The sequence below is a fragment of the Neophocaena asiaeorientalis genome, unplaced genomic scaffold (assembly GCF_003031525.2).
Source record: "Neophocaena asiaeorientalis asiaeorientalis breed wild unplaced genomic scaffold, Neophocaena_asiaeorientalis_V1.1 scaffold577, whole genome shotgun sequence".
Lineage (NCBI taxonomy): Eukaryota > Metazoa > Chordata > Mammalia > Artiodactyla > Phocoenidae > Neophocaena > Neophocaena asiaeorientalis.
This window is the reverse complement of record NW_020174647.1, coordinates 98,686-125,718: the sequence shown is the minus strand read 5'-3', so window position 1 is coordinate 125,718 and position 27,033 is coordinate 98,686. Positions and strand designations below refer to the sequence as shown.

Sequence of the window (27,033 nt, the reverse complement as noted above, 5' to 3'; positions counted from 1 at the left end):
GAATCAATAAGCAGTGAATCCTAAAAGGTGTCAGAGGTGGAGGGCCATATTCTTCTTGGTCACAGAGAGTCCAACCCTACATCAAAAATGGTCAGGTATATTTCCAAAGCAACAGTCATAACACAAAAGACGTTGGTAGAAATTATTTATGAAATGACAAAGAGTCTCACAATCCTTCTGCTAGGACTTCAATGATTCATATATATGAATTACTGGGTATACCATACATACCTCTGTTAGTCACCAAAGTGGCCAACAGCGTCTATAAGAAAAAACTCTAGTCCATACCTGCAGCAAATTCATTCCCTCACAGGTTTCAATATTAATTTATCATAAAACTTTTGCTCCTAGAGGAAACAGCAATGGAGCAAGTATAGAAATAAAGAAAACCAAAGGCAAAGGCCCTTTTTTTTTCCCCTCTCCCGTCGCGGAGCACAGGCTCCGGACGCGCAGGCCCAGCAGCCACGGCTCATGGGCCCAGCCGCTCCGCGGCACGTGGGATCTTCCCGGACCGGGGCGCGAACCCACGTCCCCTGCATCAGCAGGCGGACTCTCAACCACTGCGCCACCAGGGAAGCCCGGCAAAGGCCCTTTAAATGACTTTCTTGTTCTTCCTCAAAGCCACCGTTTTGTTCAATTTATTCAGGTAATATTAGGTATCTACTGTCACAAGTGCTAGCTCAATCCGCAGAGAAGTTTTACGTCCACACACAAATACACCATATTTCTATTTCATTTGCAAACTCAGCAAAAATCCATGCTGATTATAAATGCAATGTTAATAAATGTAAACAATCAAGGAAATAAGATCAAAGCAATGGCCCACAGGTATGTAGTAGCTGATGTTAAATACCTGTCATGGAAAATATTGAGGATATGGGCTTCCCTGGTGGCGCAGTGGTTAAGAATCTGCCTGTCAATGCAGGGGACACAGGTTTGAGCCCTGGCCCGGGAAGATCCCACATGCCATGGAGCAACTAAGCCCGTGTGCCACAACTACTGAAGCCCACGCGCCTAGAGCCTGTGCTCCACAACAAGAGAAGCCACCGCAATGAGAAGCCTGTGCACCGCAATGAACAGCAGACCCGACTCGCCACAACTAGAGAAAGCCCATGGGCAGCAATGAAGACCCAAAGCGGCCAAAAATAAATTAATTAATTAAACTAAAAAAAGAAAATTGAGGATACAAGCTACACACCAACAGTTTTATTCACTATTTGCTCAAAATAAAAAGTTGGAAGTACAAGCCTCTAAGATAGCCTCATCCACCAGAGGGCAGACAGCAGAAGCAAGAATCCTGCAGCCTGTGGAACAAAAACCACATTCACAGAAAGATAGACAAGACGAAAAGGCAGAGGGCTATGTACCAGATGAAGGAACAAGATAAAACCCCAGAAAAACAACTAAATGAAGTGGAAATAGGCAACCTTCCAGAAAAAGAATTCAGAATAATGACAGTGAAGATGATCCAGGACCTCGGAAAAAGAATGGAGGCAAAGATCGAGAAGATGCAAGATATGTTTAACAAAGGCCTAGAAGAATTAAAGAACAAACAGAGATGAACAATACAATAACTGAAATGAAAACTACACTAGAAGGAATCAATAGCAGAATAACTGAGGCAGAAGAACGGATAAGTGACCTGGAAGACAGAATGGTGGAATTCACTGCTGTGGAACAGACTAAAGAAAAAAGAATGAAAACAAATGACAGCCTAAGACACGTCTGGGACAACATTAAACGCAACAACATTCGCATTATAGGGGTCCCAGAAGGAGAAGAGAGAGAGAAAGGGCCAGAGAAAATATTTGAAGAGATTATAGTCAAACACTTCCCTAACATGGGAAAGGAAATAACCACCCAAGTCCAGGAAGCGCAGAGAGTCCCATACAGGATAAACCCAAAGAGAAACATGCCGAGACACATAGTAATCAAACTGGCAAAAATTAAAGACAAAGAAAAATTATTGAAAGCAGCAAGGGAAAAACGACAAATAACATACAAGGGAACTCGCATAAGGTTAACAGCTGCTTTCTCAGCAGAAACTCTACAAGCCAGAAGGGAGTGGCATGACATACTTAAAGTGATGAAAGGGAAGAACTGACAACCAAGATTACTCTACCTGGCAAGGATCTCATTCAGATTTGATGGAGAAATCAAAGGCTTTACAGACAAGCAAAAGCTAAGAGAATTCAGCACCACCACACCAGCTCTACAACAACTGCTAAAGGACCTTCTCCGAGTGGGAAACACAAAAGAAAAGGACCTACAAAAACAAACCCAAAATAATTAAGAAGATGGTCACAGGAACATACATATCGATAATTACCTTAAACGTGAATGGATTAAATGCTCCAACCAAAAGACACAGGCTCACTGAGTGGATACAAAAACAAGACCCATATATATGCTGTCTAGAAGAGACCCACTTAAGACCTAGGGACACACTGAAAGAAATCATAAAGAGCAGAGCAGAAATAAATGAAATAGAAACAAAGAAAACAATAGCAAAGATCAATAAAACTAAAAGCTGGTTCCCGGAGAAGATAAACAAAATTGATAAACCATTAGCCAGACTCATCAAGAAAAAGAGAGAGAGGACTCTAAAAAGAAAGAAAGTTGTAAGTATAAGGAGTTTCACATACCTGAGAAAGATCAATGAAATGATTGGCTTCTGCCATCACCTTCGCTCGGAAGTTTGTGCCATCATCTGGGCTCAGGGCATAACAGAATACCTGAAAGGCAGCACATAGTATATTTAATAACCTTGGCTCAAATCTTTCCAAAAGACACTGGGCTTAATAACACCTAAAGGTGACTATAAAGCTACCACTGTGGGTTTGTTTGGTTTTATAAATAGCGACTCTAGAGCAACACTAGTCTTACCTCAAATTTATCAGGATTGTGCATGCCTGGAATAGACTGCATAAGATGAGAAGTAGGATGATTCCCAAAGTCAGAACTCACGTATCCTACACGCAGTCGACCATCACTGAGCTTCAAGTCTTTCGGATGTTCATATGGTGGTTTATGAAGGACATTTATCTACCAATGGAATTCAGTGCTTGTTAGTAAAGTTGAGTCTATATGTAAATTTTCATCTAGGAAAACCGACTAAAAGCATACCTGTTAGAAATGGTATGCCCAGAATACTTCTTTAATTCATATAACCAGTCTAATACGACCTTAGCAATTTGTATAATATGCTTCATACTTTGACCTGTTCCTGAGGCCTATGAAGTAGCCCAAGCAAGTTAAAGTTGTAGGAAGGAAGCAGAGTGGGAAGAGCATGACAAACCCTGCATTTTAGAAAATTCTGTAGGGAAGCATTTTTTAAAAACACAATTACACCTAGCACTCTGCTGTATTCTGCTGAGAAAATTCCCACCTTTGATCAAGTACCGCTCTAATTCTCAAAGGTGAGTAGAAAATACCAAACACTTTATAAAAACTATGGTTTCAAAATTAAAGGAAAACACCATCAGCCTACTGTTAAGTATTTCAGTTAAGGATTCCACCTTATAGAATGGAAGGGGTTATGATCAAGACAGGACACAATGGGAGGGGGGCTTCTGGGCTGGCTCACGAAGCTTCATTTCTCAACTTGGGTGGTAAACACCTTATGATAACTAATTAAGCCATAAATTTGATTCATGTAATTTTCTGTATCTGTGTTTTACTTTACAACGAAAAGATTAAAATGAAAGACTCGTACCTTATCCAAGCAGAGGTTCCCATGCCTCTCAGCAATAGCCTTCCTGAAGCCGTGAGAAAGAGGATAGAGCATACTATGATGAGGATGCACAGAAGGCAACCTATTCTTCTCCAGCTGGTCGGCCACAATGCTGACCAACTTCTTCATTCGCTCATCATAGTCTGTCCAATCACAGACAATCTAGAGGAGGCAAAAAGAAGTTATTATCCGGAAAACCTTACTCCAAGACTTAACATCCTATGTGTCCTTGGCCTAAAGTAATGTCAGATAACCCATTAAAAAACAGTGTCTCCAGCCAAGCTTGGATTAATATGGCACATACAATTAAAAAGTGATTACAACCCTGAAAGCCAGTTACTGGCCCATTATTCTTTACCTGCAGGCAATGAGCCAAATTACAATAGGCGTCAGGAAAATCAGGTTTAAGCTTTAGAGCAGTGCGATAAGAAGCAATTGCTTCTGGAATATTCCCTGAATCCTGGAAATAAATAAAGTGGGATGGTTAAATTTTTTCCTAAAATTAAAAACATTAGGTGCTAAGATGCATATATTGTAATAAAATATATATAAAAAATAGTACCTTGTGAATGGAAGCCAGATTGCTGTGGGCATCCGCAAATGCAGGGTTAATCTGAATAGCACGAGTATAACACTGCAAGGCTCCCTGAACATCCTGCATCTCCTTCAGAGTGTTTCCCATATTAGAGTAGGCATCAGCAAAGGTAGGACTGATTCTAAAGGAGAGGACAAAGATTTTATTTCTCTAGTACAAAAACCTTTAACCCCCCTGTAATATTAAGTTAGTCTGCTTTTATTAAAAGTCCCACATACCAAATGTGCCAAATGCCAAACATTTAAAAACTTAGAAGAAAAAAATAAGGCTGTGAGTCTCTTACCGAATAGCCTCCTTATAATGCATCAGAGCTTCCTGCAGTTTTCCCTGCTGCTGCAATACACTTGCTAAATTTGAATGGGCAGCAGCAAACTCTGGGAAGACCTATAAAGATTCAACGCAAAAAAAAAAAAAAAAGATTCAAGATGATAACTGAGGTTTAAAAAAAAAATAACTGCTAAAACAGCAGTAATAACTTACCACAACAAGAACTTCGCTCAAGCACCTTTATATCCCTACACTTCTCTCCACCTTCTCCAAGTCTACTCATTCTTCAAAGCCAAGTAGTTCAAGTTCTACCTCTTCCTTTCTTTTATACCTCTCCGTGTTTCAAAACATGATGAGGTAGACCTCTCCTCATCTTAGTTTATGCTGGTAACTCTAGCATCTCTCTTCAAAACTCCTACCACACCTACCAACCAACATTACAGCCATCAGGTACTGAAATTATATATTTACTGGTAACTCTTCTTGAACTCTAGCTTACTGTTTAAATTTTTTTGTGCCGATCTTATCTACCCATAAAATAACAAATTCAATGTTAAGGATTTTCTTGAATGTCACACAGGACCTCACTCATACCTTAGGTACTCAATTACCGGTTCAACGAATGATTCACCCACTATCTACTTTTACAAAAGAGGTGGATGACATGGCAAACTTAACTGCCTTCCCTCTACTATCACACAGACAAAATACCCAGCCACACCACCCTCAACATACTTCTAATGCTTTACGATACAAGCGAACTGCCTCTTCAATGTTTCCCTGTTCTCGTTTGATATTGGCTAGGTTATTCAGAGAGTCTGCATGGGTGGGACACAGCCGCAGAGCTGTATTGTAACAATCTTCTGCTTCGGCAACCTAAAAAACAAAACAAACTATTCAAAAACCTATACAGAGGAATCACAGAGTCACCACTGATATTATTCTAACAATTGCTTAGTTAAGCCTAATGGCTGGTAATATTCCAGAAAACAGGTATTTTTGCTATTCTTCCTCTCATCTACAACTCCAAAATTAAACAATTTACCACCTCAATATTTAATGACAATATGTACAAAAATGACTTTTTTTTAATGCCATCAGGTAACAAAGAAAGAGACTGAATAAAAATCCTTACACTGCCCTTCTCTTTGAGAGCGTTGGCTAGGTTGCAGTAAGCATCAGGGAAATGTGGTTGCAATTCAATAGCTCGCCTGTAGGTGTCTATTGCCAGATCTATCAGGCCTTGCTCATAGTATACACAAGCCAGGTTGCCATGTACCACTGCATGATTTGGACTCAAGCTTAGGGCACGAAGGTAAGCTGCCACAGCTCTATAAACAGAAACACACACACACACAATGCAACTAACTTTTAATGGATGCTTTGTTACAATTATTTCATTCTATACCATATCAAAGTATATCAATTATAACTAGTTACAATTAATTCATGCCATACTATACTTAACCTCAAAAATCAAAGTTGCACCTTTATAAAATGTATTTTTACACTGAAAAATTTTCTATACCCCCATAAGAAACAGACTTTCCTTTGACAACAGCAACAAAAAGTTAAAAGTCAGGATTTACTTAGCTTTCTGAATCAGACAGAAGGAATAATTTAGTCTAAAAGATAACCATTTCTATAGTTTTACAATAAAGGAAATTTCAACTAAACTCCTAGTGAGAAGGATAATGGCTTCGTGAAAAGCCAACAATGAAGTCAGGCAACAATAAACCTATAATAAAAGGTAATACAGCAGGCCTGAGCGAGGGAAAGTAACATAGTAGAAAAGGAAAGTGTATTTCAATGACCCACTGTGATAATTTCAGTCCAAACTCTCAAGTGTTGATACAACAAAAACTCCAAATAGAACATTCCCTCACCTGTCAAAAATCCGTGCCTCTTTCAAGACATTTCCTAAATTGATATAAGCATCCAGAAAATTGGGGTCAAGGGTGACAGCCTAAAAATTGCAAGACAGTTACTTAGAGCAAGTTAGGATTTCAGATTAACTTCCCAATTACAAGTTTTTAGTCTGAGATAATTTTAGACCTCCAATTACATTTTCTAGTATAATTAAATCTTATTTCTTTCATTTTTAAAACCCAATTATTTTAGTACCCACTCATTATTCACAAATCTCAATGTTACCAAAATAACTTCCCATGTAATGTAAGAGCAAAATGTATCCTGAAGGGAAAAATTTTAAATTGGGTCTGCTCCAATTTTATTGAGCTGAACACTTCTCATGGTTGGCCCCATTTTATTCTCAATTAATCAGCCTAGCTCTTCTAAAAAAATAATGGCAGGAAGAAGCAGCAAGCTCTAACTGAATAAGGAAATACATACCTCAGTAACTACAACTGTATACTCAGACCTTAGTAAGATATGTAATTAGAGCTGTATACTCAGTAAGATACATTACTTCAAGGGGATACTAACCATTAAATGGTTCATTCAGATAGTTCTGAAGCTGTCTTAAAATATGACCAGATATATCTACAGCAGTAATTCTCAACACTGGCAGTATATTAGAATTCACCTCCTGAATGGAGCCTGGGTTCCATCACAGGCCAGTTAAATCAGACCCTCTGAAAACGGGGCCAGGATATCCATATCTTTTACAAGCTCCTCATGTGCAACCAAGGAGAACCACAGAGCAAGAGAGTAGGTACTCCTATAGTGTAATGAATGGAAACCTGAACTGAAATACTGAAAGGTAAAGGTAATGAGTAACTGTGAATATATTTAAGACTCATTAAGAACATTCCTCTTCACTTAGATGGCAACTCTGCTGCACTTAACTTACATAGACTGTCTACAGTAATAGATGTCCACCCCCCAAATTTTTTTATTATGGAAAATTTCAAATATATACCAAAGCAGAGGAATATAGCCTCCAAGTCTCCATTACCCAGCTTCAACAATTAAAAAATCATATTCAATTTTATTTAATCTATATTCCAACCTAACTCGCCCTCTTCCCAGATCATTCTGAAGCTAATCCCAGACATATCAGTTCATTTGAAAATTTTTAGGGACAATACAGGAATACTTTTTCCTCCTAACGTAACTACAATACCAATATCACACCTAAAAAAGTGACAGCAATTCCTTAATATCATATATCCATTCAGTGGTCCAATTTCTGATTAACTTTGATTGAGGATCCAAATAAGACCCATACAATTAACATGTCTTTTTGAGTTTCTTTAAATCTTTTAAATTAAAAGTTTAATTTAAATCTTCATTTTTATCCCTGTAATTTGTTGAAGAAATCAGATCACTGTCCTATACAGCTTCCCATAGTTTGAATTTGCTGACTGCACCCCTATGGTGTCCTTTAATGTGCTTATTATGTTTCCCTGTCCCATGTATTTCCTGTAAATTGGTAGAACTACAAGCCTAATCAGATTTGGGTTCTTTGCTCTTTTTGCAAGGCTACTTCACTGGTGGAAGTATTTACTTCTATGACAAGGTACAAAATGTCTGGTTGTGTCTCTTTTTTTTTTGCCACTGATAAATGCCTAAATTTATTATTGGTTATACTCTGATTCTATCATTCCTACTTCATTTATTAGCTGGAACACTTGTATAAAGAGAAACTTCCCCCATCAACTACTGGGTTACCCTGATGTCCAGTTCATACAGGAGAGAGAGGACAACTGTTTAACCAGTTCTCAAAATGAGTTGCTCCTTATCTTCCAAAGATGACCCATGAATTTCTTCTTAGTATAATTATACTCATGAACTTAAATGTATTTGATAAGTTTCAATATAGTTCAGTTATTATTCCCATTGATGCTCAACTCCCATCTTTAGCCAGTAGGAGCCTCTTCCAGTTGCCTCCTGAGTCCTTTTGACATAAATATATCAAAACTTCCTTGCTTTCTGGCACAACAAGGCACTCCAGATTATTTTTGTACATTTCCTGCCCCAGATCTGGAATCAGTCTTTTCACCAAGAAACTCTGCTTCTTTACAGTAAAGCTGCCCGTTTAAAAAAAGAATTTTTAATTACTAAAGTACATTTTCAATGCTAAACTGGAAACTGCCATATACCATCCAGCAAATGCTGCAATACTGTCAGAGAAACAAAGATATTATGTGACTGATTAAGTAAAGGCCTATTATTTAGTTCTAGTAGAAACACCCTGCATACATAAGCACTTCAAAAATACCAATTATTAATTTAACGGCTAACCTTTTCAAAGTGATGAATTGCAAGCCAAATCTCCCCTTGTGCATTGAAAACACAGCCAAGATTACTCCAAGCTACTGCAAAGTTCGGTTGCGTCTCAATTGCTTTCAAATAACATGCCTTAGGAGGGGTTAATGAAAGAAGATGGGAGGGGAAGGAGGTAAAGGGAAAGGGGAAAATTTATAAAGGGGAAAAAAAAAGATTGGGGGAGGGGGGAAGAAGGTGATATCATTATTCCTTCTCTGACCAGCCAAAAGTGACCCTGCAGCATAGGCTCGCTTGCGCCAAAACTAATGCGCTGCCACAGCTGGCTGCTCCTGCGCCTGCGCCACCAGAACCCAGGTGCAAACCACCATGTTCAGTTCTGCCAACCAATGACCAACCCTTACACTGGGGACTTAAACCGGGAAGTCAGTTGCCTTAAGACTCTATGCTGGACTTCTCTTATCTGAACACCTAAGGGCTCTTGCTCTTGTTTTCAAGTGTTATCTGGAAGGTGCCACTTAAGGCTAAGTTCCTCCCCCACCCAAGTTTCCCAAAGTCTGTTCTAAGATGTGTTAATAGTTATCACTGGAAAAAAAGATTTCACGATCAAATAAATTAGGAAAACAGAAAACAGGTTTCTTGACTACAGGACTTCCCTAAGCCTTTAATAGTATATACACGGTTCCCTGAACTTAGTTGACCATGGAACTCTTCTTTCATTGGACATTTTATGAGAATACCTATAAAACACATTTTGGGAAATGCTGCTCTAAATAAATAATAATGTTCCTCACTAACATCAAAACTATGCTACTGAGGAGGAAAATGTTTTTCTGACAAGCCAGATATCATAAGGCCAGGCTATAAGTCACATCCTCACAATGCCCGTCTCCCAAGGGGGACTGAAGCTGAAACCTCGTATGACAGGACTGCACCTAGGTTGAGGTCCCTGTAATGCGAGCGCAAACATCGCTTGCGCAACCTAACAGCATCGCACTGCGCAATCGCTGCGAACTGCTGCGCTACATAGAACACCCCTAGACGCAGCAAACGGCCAACCAGATCCATTAATCTACTAGACAGGCCCATAGAGAATATTTGTTTAATGAGATTAGTTGGACTCGAGGTATGTTAAAACCCAATTTTATCCAAAAAGGCTACAAAATAGGACTGAGGGAGCCAGTCAATCAGATTACTCATCTAGTCAACCGTTCACAGGGGCTCATTCGCACGCATTGCGCATTAACGCTGCGCAGCCTTTGCGCTACTGCAGGGTCACAGCGCATCATCAGAAGAGCAGAATGCTGCAATCCAAACAAAGAAGAAAAAAGGAAAAAATGAACAACAAGAAGAGTTAGAAGCTTTTACTAGTAAATTATTTCTAATAATTTTTAATATCAATTAACTTTTACTTATCTTTGACAGAATTGTGGCTATAGTATAAAACATTCTCTTACATAACTTGCTTGTAAATAAAATTATTTTAAGCTGTTTCTGAAGCCACAAGACAGAAGATTCAGGCATGGAGGCAAATTGTTTTGCTGTGGCAGTTACAAACCCGTTACCATATTTCTCATCATGTGACTTTTCGGTGCGTTCCTTGCTGGAAGAGGAGGAGGTGTGTGTCTGCCCTAGATCCAGGCCTCGAGCTCCCTTCAGCGAGGCACCTTACGCATGGAATAGGAGGTTTCACCCACCTGAAACCTTCTAAATACAATATCAATGGTGAAAAACCAAAAACAAGAGAGAAAATAAAAACAAGATCATTAGTAAAAGTTCAACAAAGCAATTGAAATTCTTTGGATGTCTATTACATATGGGAATGAGGACAGTCTCAAGTCTGTAATATGGGAAACATGCAGAAGGGAGAGGGTTAATCAGGGCTATTGCATACAGCAGGGATTTTTGCTGGAAGAAAGGCTCTTCATTTTCTACAAAGACAACTTAATTTTGCTTCCATCTACTAGGAATATGCTGGCTTGAATTTTCAAATGCACTGATTACAAAAGAAATACATTGCATTTCACTCAAGAGTATTTTCTTGTTCACTAAGTTCTCACAAAAACAGAATAACATTTTTCAAACTAGGTGTCTCCAGAGCTCTGAAATAAAGAAGTCAGCAACCTAAGGCAGGCGCAATGTCTCAGCCTAAACCGATCTCTAAAGCTGCAGTGAAGTGCAATTCATGTTAGCTGTCCGCTTGGTGGGGTGACAATTAATAGAAGCTTATCAAATATTTGTTCTATAAATTACCAATTAGATTTATCAGCTAAGACTGAAATCAATTACAATTCATTAGCTGGAAACCTACATAAGGTTAATCCAAAGTGTCAGTAGAATTTATGAGCTATGCACTTAAAACTAGTGCCTTTTAACATAATATGGTGCTGAAAAGCCTTCTCCCTCCCTGGATGAAGCAGTCAAACAGACAGCTACGCTGCGCATACACTCCACGTATTAGCATGCGCGTGGGGCTCAGAGCAACAGGTGGGAGTTTCAGAAGCATTCTGGTTTCTCCCCACTCCTCACCCCTGCAGCGCGGTTGCGTAAGGTGGCTTGTAACAAGACAATTTCATTTATAAATTTAATTTAAAATTATACCAAAAGCTTTAATAACCCAACCTGGTGTTCAAATTCTTTATTTGGAAACACAGAATGCTAAAAGCCACCTTTCCACTTGGGCAAGTTTTCTTTCGATCAGTCCATTTCCCAAACAAACCAGCTTTGTCCTTCTGACTTTTTTTTTTAAAGGAGGTGGGATGGGGAGGAATAAAAGAAGGAAGTAAGAAGAAAAGAAGGTAGACAACTAGGATTGGAAAAGAGGAAAAGGAACTTGGGGAAGGGAGTGAGGACAAGAAGGGGCAGGATGTTCCAATTATTAATTTGCAATCATTTAACAGCCTTTCTTCCACTGTAAAAAGGGTGAGGAAGATGAAGGGAGGAAGGTTAAATAAGAATTTTAAATGCCAGTATTACAGGGTAACATTTGGATGAAATTCTTCTCCACTTACAAGCCACAAAGGACTTAGAAGAGCAGCGTTTTCAATGGCACCTGCATCATATAGGAGTCTTGAGCCAAATCACAGGCGCTCTGCTTGTCACCAGCAGGCAAGCCTCAGATTTGAAGGAATGTTATTTATTCCCACATAAGATCATGACGGAGCCCGCTGTTATAAAGATGATCTAGCTCAGCAGAAAGGCTCCAAAATGTTCAGGTTCTTGCTTTACCCCCAGATTTAGAACAGATATGCCAAATCCTGGCCCTGCTCTAGTCTGAGGCGATTCATGCCGTCAGTTTTCCTCAGTTTCATAGGACTGTTTTGTGAAGATAGCTCAATGAAGAGTTGAAGACTTGGCAAAAAGTACAAGTATCCATAACACTGATGTTTAAATGTGTTCTATCAAACACCTACCTTGGCTTCTTCCAAGCGACCCAGGGCTTTGAGCAGGTTCCCCAGGTCACTGCGAACACAGTACAAATCCTAGAAACCCAGAGATACTCTGTCATTAATTATACTCTGCTTTGTCAACCAAAGATATCTTGAAATTACTTTTACGTATCTAGCTCCATCATTTTATTGTCAACTAGAGAGAGTGCTTGACAATTTAAGAACAGGAACACAATCCCCTCCATCCTCAATTCCAAATTCCAAAAAATTTTAAAAACTCATTTGATGATTAAATCTGACTTGAACTGCCATGAAGTTATTTACAGAACTTATTGACCCCACTTAATGTGAATATGCATACCTTCTGCTGCAGAAATATAAATGTGTTTTACTAGAAGGTGCTGCTCCAGACACACCTGGGAGTCATATATGGTATTATCATCTTTCTAAAATCCTAAAAACTCTGAATTCTATGCTGCATTTGAGCCCACCAGTTTCAGATAAAAGACTATGGGCCTTGCTATAGCTTCTCCTCTCCCCAAATGTTTGTCACGTTAAAAAAAAAAAAAAAAGCATCAAATGTTTGTTCAACTATTTTGTTCAAGGTTATGATGAACCACTACTATATCGAGGGTCAAAAATTTTCTATAGTGGAAAAAAGGATTTAGCTGTGATTAGTTATTGGCAAACCTACCCTTAGGCTGTCAGACGTATGTAGAAAACTTGACTTCATTTCACTATTAGACAAAAGGATTACCATCCAACCGAAGCTTTAATCCTGGCACCTGGCACCTGGCACTAGATTACTCATTAGTATTAACTGCCATTAGAGTTGAGTGGGCGAATAATGAAAAGCAGTCGACTCGGCTTTTTATTAGCAGCACAATTGTGTTGCTAGTCATCTGACTCACCAGTCCGTTCATCAGTATGAAAGACACATCAGAACAGTGAGCTTAAGTTTTTATTTGTCCTTGGTTTGCCTTATCAGTCAACAAGCAAAGACAATGGCAATAAGGAGGAAGCTTATCATTCCAAACTGTTCCACGTGTGGAAGAGCCTTATACTAAGTCCTAGAAAGTGAAATTTTGTCAACTGTGCCAAAGTATCATCATATATACTATTCTATGTGCAACTGTATTATGGTTTCCACAATCAGGTGATTAATTTTATTGATAAACAGCTTTTGTGATTGTATATTATCACCCATCCAAGTGAACAAAAAGTCAGCCAGCAAAGAATAGGCTGCCACAGAACACCCTTACAGTTGGCCATCCTGAGTCAGTTCCATGAGCTTCCTGATCTGTCTGTCCATGGAGCAATGACTAGTGTTTTGGGAGAAAGTGGTGGTCTCCAGGGACCTCAAGCACAAAAGGCTAATACTAATCCTCATAGGTATCATTAATCTTATTACAGACTTAGCATCCTCTAATGAGTCTAAGTATTTTTCAACCCTATTTATACTCTCAGAAGTAATGAATTCTATAATCTTGCTATCTACTTTGTATGATTTTTTTCCCCTAAACTTTAAGGGCTACCGTTATATTTTGGCAGACCATGACTGAACAATCCAATCTGTTCAAACAAACTCCTTCTACTATATCTCATTATCGTGGTTATACATCTTTGGACTTTTACCAGTTCCTATGCCTTTTCTGAGCCATAATAATCAGAAGTCTTGCAATAATTCTCCAACAATGACCCTAATGGGTTATACATCTTAGCCAACTGTTGCATAATTTTACCCTCTAGTTTCTATAAACTCTTGGATGCATGCCATCCAAGTACTGACAGTGTATGTATCTATATTTAGTTATATCATCTAGACCCATTACAGCATACTAAATCAAGTTAACACAATGCCCACAGTTAAAAATAGATTATCTTCAAGATCACTATAAAATAATCAATAAGGCAGTTTTAGAAAAAGGTAAAACATATCATATTAAGTGTAATAGTGAAATCCAATTCTCCCATTGGAAATCCAAACCTTCATGCATGAATAACTAATTTCCAGAAAATTCAAGGATACCACTATTCTCCCCAAAGTTCAAAACCTGAGACATCAGTTCTGCTTCATTAGTCACATCTAAACAATATCTGCTAAGAGAATCACAATTCTCAAACCCGGCCCATTGTATCCATTCCTAGGTTAATATCTTCTATGTAAACCTTTATTCAATTCAACAATATGCCTGGAACTGTAGGGAAATAAATTAATAGAATCCTCATCTTCAAAGGGCTTACAACCTATGTGGAAAGACAAAACACATACATACTAAATAGCCACATAGTGGTAAAGAAATGAACTCAAGGAAGAAATTTTAAGCCGGGCCTTAAAGGATGAGTACGGTTTTAACAGACAAAGGAGGCAGACATTGCAGACAAGGGAAAATAGTATGAATAAAGGTTAAGGAGATGGAAATGAGTAAGAATCTGCTGTATAACAACCCTTCCTGAGATAGCACTTATTCCCGCCTTTCCTCCTAGAGTCCCCCCACCGCCACCCACAACATCTATATACACACACGAAATAAAATCAGGTTGATTAAAGCCTACAGTAGTTCTCAATTGCCTCTCAAATTAAATTCAAACTCCTCAGCCTCTATTCTTTCTCAATCTTCCAATTGACTCTCCTCTACTACGCTCACTTCTTGTTACTACTTGACTCACCACTTCAGCCAAGGAAGTCTACTTGCTATTTACCTTCCTACAGAATGCTTAGGTTATAAGGATCCACTCGAGAAAATCTTCTGATTAATACTCCCTAAGAATAATCATCTGAGGAGCTTACACCTTTTTTCCTTTATGGGTCAGGTCCTGTCTCATATTATAATCCACAGCTCCCCCCACAACACATCTCCCCAATTCCTAACAAAGCACTGTACACACAATAAGCACTCAAGTATTTAAATGTGACATTTGCACAGCAAACTTACAAAAAGCAGAGCAGAGAGGGACAGAAATACAGTCGACCCTCTGCATCTGCAGATGCAGAAACTGTGGACTCTGAGGGCCAACTGTACTACACCACTGTTTATAAGGGGCTTGAGCACCCACAGATTTTGGTATCCGTGGGGGGGGTCCTAGAACCAATCCCCCACAGATACCTAGGGATGACTGTATAAGGTTTTCTACAGTTTAGCTGTATGACTGAGACTCGTTATCAGTAACAAATAACATGACAGTAACACGTGATGGTCAGGATGCCAGTAGCTCTCAGTGCTATGCATCCACAATCAAAACAGAAGCAATGGTTCAAAAACCTACAGACTCAGAAACAGAGTTCCTTAGAGCAACTCAGTATTATAGCCATCTTACAAAGAACATTTTATACATAATTCATAAAAGGGATTGCCAAGCATGGGCAACTCTAGTGAGTTATCATGTGAAAGATTACCAGCTGCAACAGCACCTTCAAATACAATGGACTAATATTTTAGTGAAATTATTAAATCACCCAATATTACAGAAGCCAATTCAGAATGTAAAAATATGAAACAGCTCTACTTCTTAAAAGTAATTTCTATAATCAAGTCACAGAATAACTTCTAAACTGACATACCATTAACTTAAAAAGACAAACACTATTGAAAACAGGTTGCCAAGACTACCACCTTAACATTTTACTTTTTCACTACTGCAAAACCAAAATAACCTGAGTTTCTTTAACTATTTTTCATAGAATGCCAACTACATCTGTGATTCAGGCCAGCAATGCACTGCCAACAAGAGCACAATCTAGGAACAGACTCAAGATTCTCTGTCAGTACTGAATTGACACAGGCATTTGACAGTAAGCTTAAATCTAGTTGAGACTAGATACCCTGAAATGAATTAAAACATGATCACTACGGTACATTTAGGTGAAATCAAGGCAGTAGGCACAGTCCCTTTTTCATTCTTACTGGTAAAGACAGAGAAATACAGCAGCACCTTCCACTAGAAGAAACAGAACCAGATGGGAATGCACAGCTGTTCAATGCCTTCAAGGGGTAGTCCCATGATTTATTTTAGTATTATCTTACTTCTTTGGTAGGGCACAATGATAAGCTTCCTGTTAACAGGTTAGATATTGAAAAGCATGGTTCTGTCTCCCACTTTAGCTTTCCCTTCTCATCATACTCCTACAGTTTGGTATACTGTCAGCAGCAATGACTGCTCTGCGATACATGTAGGCAACTGGAAACCTGAGCAAAGGGGATCAGAGTTCCAAGATGTTTGGGCCCACGGCTGTGTAAGAGGGCACAAGTGAATGTATACGTAATCAACAAGTGAAGGATGGAACCAACCTTAATTAATAAAGGGAAAGAATTTACTGTGACAATTAGGTACACAAGTGAGCCCTGAGCCTTGGGAAGAACAAGGTCCAAGCCCCAGTGGCAGCACATACAGGGTTCCCTAAAACTGTCTGTAACTAGCTAGATGGTACTGCAATAAAAATTACAAAAAGTCACTCAAATTTACATATATATGCATTGAGTATCTCCAAAAGGATACATAAGAAATTAGTTTCATCAGCTACCTCCAAGAAGGGTAGCTGGGAGACTTTTCACTGTATCCATACAAAAAGCAATAAATAAAATTTAAAATTTAACAATCAAAATTAATGGAAAAAACAACTGTTAATAGATATGATAAAAAGTGATTTCAGATCTTTGCATAAACTACTATATTAAGCTTCAGTTTCCCACCTGTAAAATAAGGATAAGGGACAGCAGAATGGTTTTCAAATTGTGCTCAAGGGCTGCCTTGAGGGGTGGATGCCCTCTGGGTACCCAGATAAAAAAGGCTTCCTTTATTTCTTCTCTCTACAATGTTTGCTTTCAAGATATTCAGACTCAGGTTTTAACATCCACTTCACCATTACTAGCTGTTTGATCCCAAGAAAGTTAACATAACCCCTGAGTCTGTTTTTAAGTGGTAAAATTGGAACAGATACCATCTACTTTGAAGGATCACTGTGAGCATTAAGAAAGACCAACGTCTGATTGGCACAATGTCTGAGCACATAGTAGACTTTCAATAAATGGTAGCTATAATAGTTAATTATTAACCACTTCAAGGGTTGGTGCAAAGCTAAATGTTGACGACGTAGCTCAAAAACATATTCTTAAATTTTTTCTGGATTCCTATAATCTCCCTTTTATCACTTTCCTGTTATGTCTATCTTATTTCCCTAACTACATCAAAAGTTCTAAGGGCAAGTCTTACTTTTTCTGTGTACCTTTCAGAAACCCTGACACATTGTGAACTTAATGTCTGCCAACTGGGCCTCACTCGTTCCCAGGAAAACATCTGCAATTTAGACAAAAAAATTTTTAGAACTAATCAAAAGCCTGGTGTGCATACTATCACCTCTATTCTACCACTTCTAATTATGTAGAAAGAAAAGAGGATAGAATATTGAGGAAAAAAATTTGCAGCCTAGTTTTCATGTCACGGATCCATATATTGACATCTTAACTATTCTGTATTACAGACTAAGGCCCTTCTTCCACTATTCCTTGAAAATCAATTAACCGTTGCAAACATGTTATAGCAGAAGTTATCCAAATTTAATCAAAAGAGCCCGAAGAAACAATGTCATGTGTTCTGTACTTTTACGGGCATTATAAAGACAGATGTAGAGTTTCTTGCAATAAGGATAATTTTTATGCTCTCAAATAACTTGCTAGATAAAATAAATTTTTTAAAAATATAACACAGACCTGAGTCAAAGCAATTTCACCATTTTAAGTAGACAAAACATTTCCAAACTCTTGACTTTTTTCCATGCAAAAACCTATTTGTGTCTAAAGTATCAAACTGTTTCTTTCTAGGCTTTTGTGAAGGGAAAATAATAACCATTAAAATTATACTCACAGGATTGTACTGAAGAGCAGAGACGTAAGCTTGTACTGCCCCTTCCATGTCTCCTGCTGCTACCAAAGCGGCTGCCAGGTTAATATAACCATCGATGAAATCTGGTTTCAGACGCAATGCATGCCGATAATGCTCAATTGCTTCCTGCAACTGCCCTCTTTCCTTGTAGACATTCCCCAAATTCGAATAGGCTTCTGCCAGAAGAGGGTTCTGTTTAATTGCCAGAGTACTAAAGTGGGCAGATCTGGAAAAGGGGAAAAGTATTCATGCATGGGTATGCATGTTACAGAAAGAAGGTATGGCCCATATGCAACTCAGTTTCTGAAGATCCTGTGTATTGCTCGTTATATAATAATACATTATCTTTTAACTAGCGCATAGTAGGAAAAACTTTGGAAATCAAAGTTTTTCAGAAGTGGAGGCATTCCAGATTTCAAATTGGAACACTCTTTTTTCTTATGAGATAAAATTCTTAACTAGAGTCTCATTACCAAACTGCCTCATTGTAAACCATGATCGTTAAGATCAAGAATAAAAATGCTATGTGCGTGAGTCTCATTTTCCATTTCTTGAAAAGATTCAATTACGCACACCTTTAAATGTCAAAATAAGCCAAAATGACAATTTATTAAAAGGATAAGAACACAGATTCCTCCCTTTTGATTAATTCAATTGATTAGCTAAAAGCAGCACATCATAATGACTTGATGGCATCTGCAACTTGAACCACATATGCACCTCCTACCACAGCATATACACCATCACCTCTGAGCATTTCTGTCCCTCAAGCTGACAAATCTTACAAAGGTGAGAGTGGATGCTCAGATGTATACTAAGAATAATTACCTGAACAGAGTTTTTAAAAAGCAGCAGACGTAGGTGGAAAGAACTAGAAAAGGTCCCTAGTCATACTGATAATACAACCACAAAAGGAGGGAAGAAAAACTGGCAGCTGGGCATGTCACAAGTGGGCAAGAGAGCAGATGTGCGTTGGTGGCTCCAGGTGAAACCCAGTACTGGAAAAATTTCAAGTTCAAATATTTAAGTATCATTTTTCAAGCTTAGCACCCAGAGGCAGCAATCACCAGCATCACCCCCACATCTCCTACCTGTCCAGCCTTCGACACTGGAAGTGTATAGATGAAAGTAATAAAAGTACACCAGTATTGTCTGGCTCTTGTCTCCAGAGCTGCATGCAGTGTCTCTCAGCTGCCTCAAAATCTCCTGCCTGATATTCTCGATGTGCCAACTCAGCTAACCCTTGGAAGGAAAGCATACGTTTCGTTGGTTCTGGAGAATCATCAAAACATTTGAGGGAAGGGGGGGGGGGAAACAAAAAGTTAGAAATGCAAACAAAAAAATGTAAAAATATGGTATATTAAACTTAAAGATGAAAATGCTTGAAACTATGTAAAGCACTAGAGTGTTCTGCACGTTACTGATACCCCCAAGTTAATATCAAGTGCAGAACCGGCATCTTTAGAATTCGCCCATTAACTTTCTTTCCCAGACCAGACAGAAATATTTACTTCCAAAGGAGATTACATAATGACAAAAAATACTTTGTATCTTTAAATTACAAATCATAAGTAGCATCTAAAGATTTATGAAATATTATTCCTCATACCTTAGTTAACACAGAAAAACAAAATATAAAACATGTGATTTGCAAGGTCACATAGATTTAATAATGTCAGAATAACCTACTGGGAAACTTAATACTTTGTCCTGTGTTTTAGGTTGGATCTGTGGGGGGTGGGGTACTGGTAACTATCTCTTAACCTGGGTTGGGGGCACCATATGCGTAGTGAACTCAATTATATTGTTTTTGTATATTTCACAACTTAATTTTTTAATTACTTTAAGGGCAACACTAGAAACAAGCATAGGGGAACCAAAACTAAAAGTCAAGGTGCTATTTTTAAAACAGCTGGTAAACAAGATGAATTCATCTGTCAAGAGCCAAAATATTTAAAGGGATCATCAAACATTTTAAATAAAGACCCAAGATTACATTGCTCCTCTACCATCCCAAACTCACATTGAGACCAAATTAGCTAAATCCCACCCACACTGGTTTAACACTAGCATTTTCCAAAGACCTCGGATACTGACTAAAGGATTAAGACACTGCAAACAACCCTGTGTAAACCAAGCAGTTACCTACAACTGCAATGATTTTTTAAAATGGGAAAACACTAAAATATAAAACCATTCGATAAAGCACAACAGAATAACAAATGAAAGCACTTTGCTGTGTGTAAGTGACTTCGTTCAGATACATAAAGATAAAGGGTATACATCTAAAGCCCAGAGAGGGAAAACAACAACAAGCTACCTAAGTATCAATTGTAAATACTTACTTAATAATACATTACTGGGAATTTGACCACACCACTTTAACTAGATAGCGTGGGAAACCTTGTACAAATTACTTAAATTCTACCAAGGTCAGAGTGACAAGCTCAAATTTGAGCCTAGACCCTCAATCATTAGAGCTGGCAAGCGAACTGTATTCACAGGAACGCAAAGTAAATTTCCTAACAGAATGCACAGCTAGCTGACCACTAACATAAGAGCAGAGAGACCTGCATCCAACTCTGGGGGTGGTTATATCTATGAGAGAAACTAGAAAATCACATTTTAGACAAGCCTCTAGAACTTCCTAGCTCCTTATTTTAAGACATTATTAACTTTTCAAGGCCGCCTGTTATTTTAACGCTCGATATGACAACTTCCTCAAATAAAATAACACGTAGAAAAGGGCAAGGTAGTACAGGAGAATCTAGGACAGAATCTTAAATCTTTAAAAATCCCTGAGAGGGAGGGGAACACTGACTAATAACTAATCCCACTACCTACAATCATGGCTACGACAATTGAAGATTCACTTCTTAGTGCACAAATGTTCAAAAACAATAAAACCCTTGACACATCTCATAGCCTCAATATGGAAAGGCAGCTGAAGGACACTCCTATAATTTGGTTGTTTCCTTATTTTAGTACCAAATACTCTCGACTAATTGTCTAAAAGGGCAACCGCCTTGCACTTGTGCAGCTACACTCCAGTTGCTTTACAAACTCTTCAAGCAGGGATGAAAACTTAAAAAAAAATACACCCCCTATGAATAAAGAGATACCGGGCTAAAGAATGGGGATGGAAGACCCAGAGGCGGCGGCGGCGGCGGCGGAGGAATACAGGGAGAAAGTAACACAAAGCGAGAAACTGGCGGGCAGGATGGTCAACGCCAAAGCCCCAGCACCAGGGTGGTTTCTCCCCAAGGGTAGGAAGTGGACCGCAGGGCTGGCAACCTCGCGAAGGAAAGGGTGTGGCTCCCTGCGGGAGGGGAGGGAGGAGGACAGGGTGGGAAATCCAGGCTGGGGGCAGCGGGTGGAATTGAGCAATGGCAAAAGGAACCCCTGGAAATTTCCAATCGAAACCGGGGCCACTCAACCGAAGACACAGCAGAAAGGCGCTGCCCGGGGGGTGCTGCTTCAAAATCCTCCCGTCGAGGTTACTCGAAGCACACCCAGGAGCTTGTGCCCCGTCCTTGGGGTGATACAAAGTGAGGATACGATTACCTCGGAACGGCACCCGCGCCCTCGATTGACAGAGGACCACCAAATTGGGCTAAGGGGAGCAGGGTGGAGGGGGAAGAGGAGGGGGCGGTGAGCTGAATTAGGAGAGAATACGGCGGGGAAGGCAAGTGAAAGGCAGCGAGAAGGGCAGGGATTCCAATGCAGTCCATTCCAAGACATCCTAAGCGCGCACGTGTGGAAGAAGCGTCCCGAGAGAGTAGAAGGCTAGAAAATGCACAGGATTACAAAGCAAGAAAGGAAGCAAAAAACAAGCAAGCGAGAGGAAATGTTTAAGGAACGGACGACAGCAGAAACCCCGATCGGATGCCGGTAGACGACGAAAAGCTCAGCGATGCCACTGATGTAATGCGGATGGCTAGAGGGAAGGGAGTGATGAGAGGCAAAGGACGGCGCGAGACCCCAAGGGGGCGTCTGCCAAGGTAGAACAGACACCGGTACCTGTGCTGTCGGCCACGTTGCCCACGGAAGACGCCATCTGGAGCTTCTGGAGGGAGTGCGAAAAGGGGGTAACTGAGTCCCGCTGCCGCCACTACTGGCAAGAATGTTTCTAGAGGTAGCAAATACGAGGGCAGCAGCCGTACCACTGCTTTGGCAGGCTTAAGCGGCGGCAACAGTACAGGAACCGAACCTTAGGAACTCTGGTTGGCCATCTACCTCTCACGGTCTTGAAATGGCGGCGACGGCTCCTCGGCGGAGACAACACGGACCGGAACTACTTTCTGTTACAATCAAGTACCAGCGCGGAAGTAGCGCGGTAACCACTTATGTGATCAAAATGACTATAATCAAAGTCACTCTTTCCTATGTAGCCTTCCGCACAGGGCCCATTGCGACAAACACGATTTGTGTCGAGAGCGCATGCGAGCAACCCTGTCAACCCGACTCGCGGCTAGGGCACTGTCTGGGGCAGGACCGTCCAAGTTTTCTACTAGCGAAGCGGAAGATGAAAAAGAAACATACACATGATGGCTACATTTTTGGCAGAGTGGTAAAGTATAGTCCACTACCCAGCCAAGAACGTAGATTTTAATAGAAATACCAAAGGCATCTACAAAAGTTTCATCAACTTTATTCGTACAAAAAGGGATAGTTACAAGGTTGATGAATCAATTCTGAGCAAGTAAATTTAAATGGTTATATTTCAAAGGCTGGAATTCAAAACGATGGCAGAGAGGGTTCCAATTAGAACACGTCTTAATTCTGATTCCAGCCATTGATTTAAGCACTTTGATGAAAAAGATTGAGAGTTTCACAGGGCCAAGTGAACCCAAGCATCTCAGATTTGGGCCATATAGCCCGAAATTTCCAAATCCTTTTGGTGTTCAGGATAGTTTTGCCCACAGTATTATGGCAAATGCTTCATAACTCGGGGACATGCTGAGAGTTTGCACTCCAATGGCAGCGGCCATAAAAATGTTAAAGACGATTCATATTCCTCAAAATCCATGACTCTTCTGAGTTGTGACTTCATTTCCACCACGTAGCTCTGCAGAACCGTACAATCAGTGATATGTAACTCAAGGCAGCTCAACAATGATAAATGGATTCATTTGCCATCTACCTAAACCACACGTCGAGATTGAAACTAAATTGGCTCCACTTATTGAACAAATCAGTTCTTTATGATCTCCTGCAGTTTCAAGTCCACTGTTCGGACATTTTGTCACATTGGTATTAATTTGTATCTCATCTCTTGTTCCAGGAAGGATTTAAGGTAGCTTGCCACATCAGCAAGAAATTATAAACCAATGGAGGCAACAAGTTGTGTCTCTCGGAGCCTTCTTTTTTCCAAGAAAAAAAAAAAAGTCCTTGATCTAAGAAAGCAAGTCGGTGAATTTCTTCAAAATGTTTCTCCTACCTAGCCAACTGCCTACACACACACACACACACACACACACACACACACACACACACCCTTAAGTCCTCAAATTTTGCCTCAATTTCTTTGAGACAGCTCATATACTGTTAATTATGGATATGGGCACAGAGGAAATTTGTAATATTGATCATTTCTTCTATCACATCTATAATTACGAGTCAGATGCAGTGAAAAAGACGAAGTTCACTACACAAACTCTCCTGGAAGTTGGGCACCAACCTCTTCTCTTAATTTGATTTAACTGGTAAAACCTTTTTCTCCCTGCTCCCCCCCTCCCCCGGCAGAAGTGCTCCATCTGTGGTGAATAAAATCAGCTTTTCAACTTTTAGAACGGACTTCTCAGATTCCACTGGCAGATGTTTAGGCCTTACTGATTAGTGGGTGCTAGCTAATTAAGTAAAACTCTTCTTCTTGTTAAATGCCAGATTATGTTCCCAGCCAGGCAGGCTATTTGGCCCATCCATACTTGTGGTCTAAGTTTCCTCATCCTGAGAGGAGTCAAAGGACGCTGCTGTGGAAAGCTGGGTGGTGGGGCTCACAGTGATTCAATAAGGAAAAACTCCTGTTGGAGTCTCAAGAACCCCCTCCAGGTACCTTCCAGCAGTAGCACCTGGAGGGTTTAGTTGGAAGGACTTATCAGATAAATGCATCTTCTTTGGCCAATCAAGTAACATTTACTAGAGTGCAAGGCACTGTGGGAGACAAAAAAATCAGCAAGACAAGATCTTTGCCCTCAAGGAAATTGAAGCCCAGTTAGGTAGACACAAAAAGCCACTAGAGCATAAAACAGAAGAGTATTATTAAGGTGATAAAATACATCACTGTCTATAAATATCTGAGGAGGGAACAGTCACTTCAGGCTGGAGGAGGGTGACCAAGAAGGCCTGACCTGGGCATTGATGGGGGTGCTTTTGTGTGTTCTCTTTCACACTGATTTCTGTTTGTTTGTTTTTCTCCCTTTTGTGGGCAACTGTAAATTCAGAATCACCTAAAATAAACCAGCCGCTTCTTCCACCGCAATCCCAAACTTTGCCACCGTAATAATACCGCTAATGGTGTATTCGTTTTCTATTACTGTCTCGCAAATTGCCCACCAATTTAGCGGCTTGAAACAACGCACACTTCAGAGCAGTCGCGCCAGCGCTCGGCGAGGGAGCCGGAGACACGCTTTGGCTGCCGCCGCCGCGCAGTTGCCGCTGGAAAATGGCTCCAAAGGTTCAGTGAAGCTGGAAAAATACCTAGATGTAGCGCCACAGGCTCTCCAGATGTTTGGGATAATATTCCAGAGAGGGATCGACCCCCACCCCCCGGAGTAGCTAACCACTCAAAACGAAGAAAATTCGTTTTAAAACCTTCCGGAAATCTTTGAGCCCGAATAAAAGTAAAGAAACTGATTTCATGGTAGCACAGCAACCATCACTAGCCAGTGAGTTTGGAAAAAATGATTCCTTATTTGGTAGCTGCTATGGTAAAGACATGGCCAGCTGTGATATCAACAGGGAAGATGAAAAAGGTAGAACAAAATAGATCAAAGACTGAAAGCCTAATGGGTACATTAAAAAGGCGGCTTTCTGCAGAACAAAAGCAGAAAAGCAAGGGGAGCACACCCTCTGGGAGCTCTGCCAGATGAGGATACGTTTTCCTCTCCTCAGCACCAATAGTCTTTAAAGATGCGAGAGCTCAAAAGACCAATAAGGTCCACTTTCCTCGTCAATCATCACTATAGTCCTACCCCTTAGTCTCTTGACCTACAAACTCTGAGGAGCAGTGTATCAAAATGGAGGAAGTGAGATTCAAAGCCCTGGTTCATTCTTCCAATCCAAATCCAACACGTAAGGATGTCTGAAAAGATTTTCACAGTCTTCAGCCTGAAACTGTGTGCCGAGAACAAAATAATTCATTAAAGAGTTCAGAATCTCAGAATGGAGATTTGCGTCTTCACCACAATGAACACGTGCCTGTAGTTATTGGACTTACCCGTCAAGACTGCGTTTGGTATTCTGTGCCTAGAAATGAGGGGGATGTATGCTTTGGAAGCATCGCCTATTGTCTGGACAGTTTTTCCATGGAAGTTTCTGCAGTTGCTTCTCAAGCGGGAGAGAACTCTTTCTCCAAAAATGAAAACCAGGACCTAGTCGTTGCCCCAGAGATCTTTGTGGACAAGTCTGTGTATGGCTTGTTCATTGGCACCTCAGATGTCACACTGCAAAGCCCAAGAGTGAGTCATGATGATGTCCCTCCACACTCACCACTGCCACCTCCAATGCAGAAAAATCAAATCCAAAGGAACGTCGGTGGACTTACCAGCACAGATGTCCATGTGTCTGAAAGTATACGTGCTATCATTTGAATTTTGATTCTGACTCTGCTCCTGTGGTTGCAAGAGTTTCTTTCTTTTTATTAGTTTATTCAGTTTTAAAATTTATTTATTTATTGGCTGCGTTGGGTCTTCGTTGCTGCGTGCGGGCTTTCTCTAGTTGCAGCGAGCAGGGGCTACTCTTTGTTGTGGTGCACGGCCTTCTCATTGCAGTGGCTTCTCTTGTTGCAGAGTACCGGCTCTAGGCGCATGGGCCTCAGCAGTTGTGGCTCACGGGTCAGTAGTTGTGGCTCGTGGGCTCTAGCTCTAGAGTGCAGGCTCAGTAGTTGTGGCACACGGGCCTAGTTGCTCCATGGCATGTGGGATCTTCCTGGACCAGGGCTCAAACCCATGTCCCCTGCATTGGCAGGTGGATTCTCAGCCACTGCGCCACCAGGGAAGCCCAAGAGTTTGTGACTCAGTGGAAAGTAGTGGTCTTATGGTTGTGACAAGCTTTGCAGAGAAGCTGAGAAAACTTGTGAAATAAGGATAGTGCTGGGGACAAATCACATGCTGGGAGACAGAAGGAAATCTAGCAAATGTGCCAGATGGTTCTTTTCTTGCTCCGGCTAGTTCTGATGACTGTTACCTTTTAAGCTCCAGCTTTCGCTTCCATGGTAAACACTTCACGCTAGAATTGAGTACTCAAATGTTGGGTTTTGCTTTTATGAACAACCAGATGTGGATGGACAATTTGCTGATCTAATTAAACATTCAACCAGGGACTCTGGAAATGGAGCTTTTTGTTATTCAAGGTCTCGGTTGCCTGGATATGCAATTTACCCTGTCAGACTCACCAACCAAGTATCACAATTCCTGCAGGTGCTATTTTGTTATATGTCAGTATATCAGAATAGACTTATTTCAAAAACTGCCTTTGCCAAACAAAATGAAGAATTATTGACAGGAGAAGCATTACTGAAAGATTAGGAGAACCCTGCATCCTGCACTTTGGGTTCCAGAAAAAGAGATTGAAATATAATTTACAAACTTTCATTACTATCAAAATCTTTGGCTGCCATAACTGTTAAAGATTTAGGTGAAAAGAGTAATCAATTTGTTTAGGGGTGGGGCAGTATTGCCAACGTGTCTTGAGTTTATTTTTGGTTCTTTAAAAAGGAAAGTCTTAGGCTTCCCTGGTGGCGCAGTGGTTGAGAGTCCGCC

At 40.2% G+C, this 27,033-nt stretch overlaps 1 protein-coding gene and 1 pseudogene across 2 annotated transcripts in view; one reads left to right on the top strand and one right to left on the bottom strand.

Annotated features, from left to right (window-relative positions):
* The window catches only part of OGT (O-linked N-acetylglucosamine (GlcNAc) transferase), a 35,206-nt gene extending 12,876 nt beyond the window's left edge, over positions 1-22,330 (bottom strand). The window contains exons 1-14 of one of the 2 annotated variants that reach the window (XM_024758731.1): positions 22,073-22,330; positions 19,144-19,324; positions 18,035-18,278; positions 12,197-12,265; positions 8,802-8,918; positions 6,482-6,561; positions 5,731-5,926; positions 5,331-5,471; positions 4,612-4,712; positions 4,296-4,449; positions 4,092-4,193; positions 3,716-3,895; positions 2,887-3,045; positions 2,646-2,735 (exon numbers count right to left, since the gene is read on the bottom strand). In XM_024758731.1, coding sequence (XP_024614499.1) covers positions 2,646-2,735; positions 2,887-3,045; positions 3,716-3,895; positions 4,092-4,193; positions 4,296-4,449; positions 4,612-4,712; positions 5,331-5,471; positions 5,731-5,926; positions 6,482-6,561; positions 8,802-8,918; positions 12,197-12,265; positions 18,035-18,278; positions 19,144-19,324; positions 22,073-22,109 — 1,851 coding nt within the window. In that variant the 5' untranslated portion in view covers positions 22,110-22,330. The remainder of the gene's footprint in view (positions 1-2,645; positions 2,736-2,886; positions 3,046-3,715; positions 3,896-4,091; positions 4,194-4,295; positions 4,450-4,611; positions 4,713-5,330; positions 5,472-5,730; positions 5,927-6,481; positions 6,562-8,801; positions 8,919-12,196; positions 12,266-18,034; positions 18,279-19,143; positions 19,325-22,072) is intronic. The other variant, XM_024758732.1, reaches the window with a different exon arrangement.
* LOC112408885 (suppressor of cytokine signaling 6-like) lies at positions 22,305-26,791 on the top strand (annotated as a pseudogene).
* Positions 26,792-27,033: the final 242 nt, after the last annotated feature.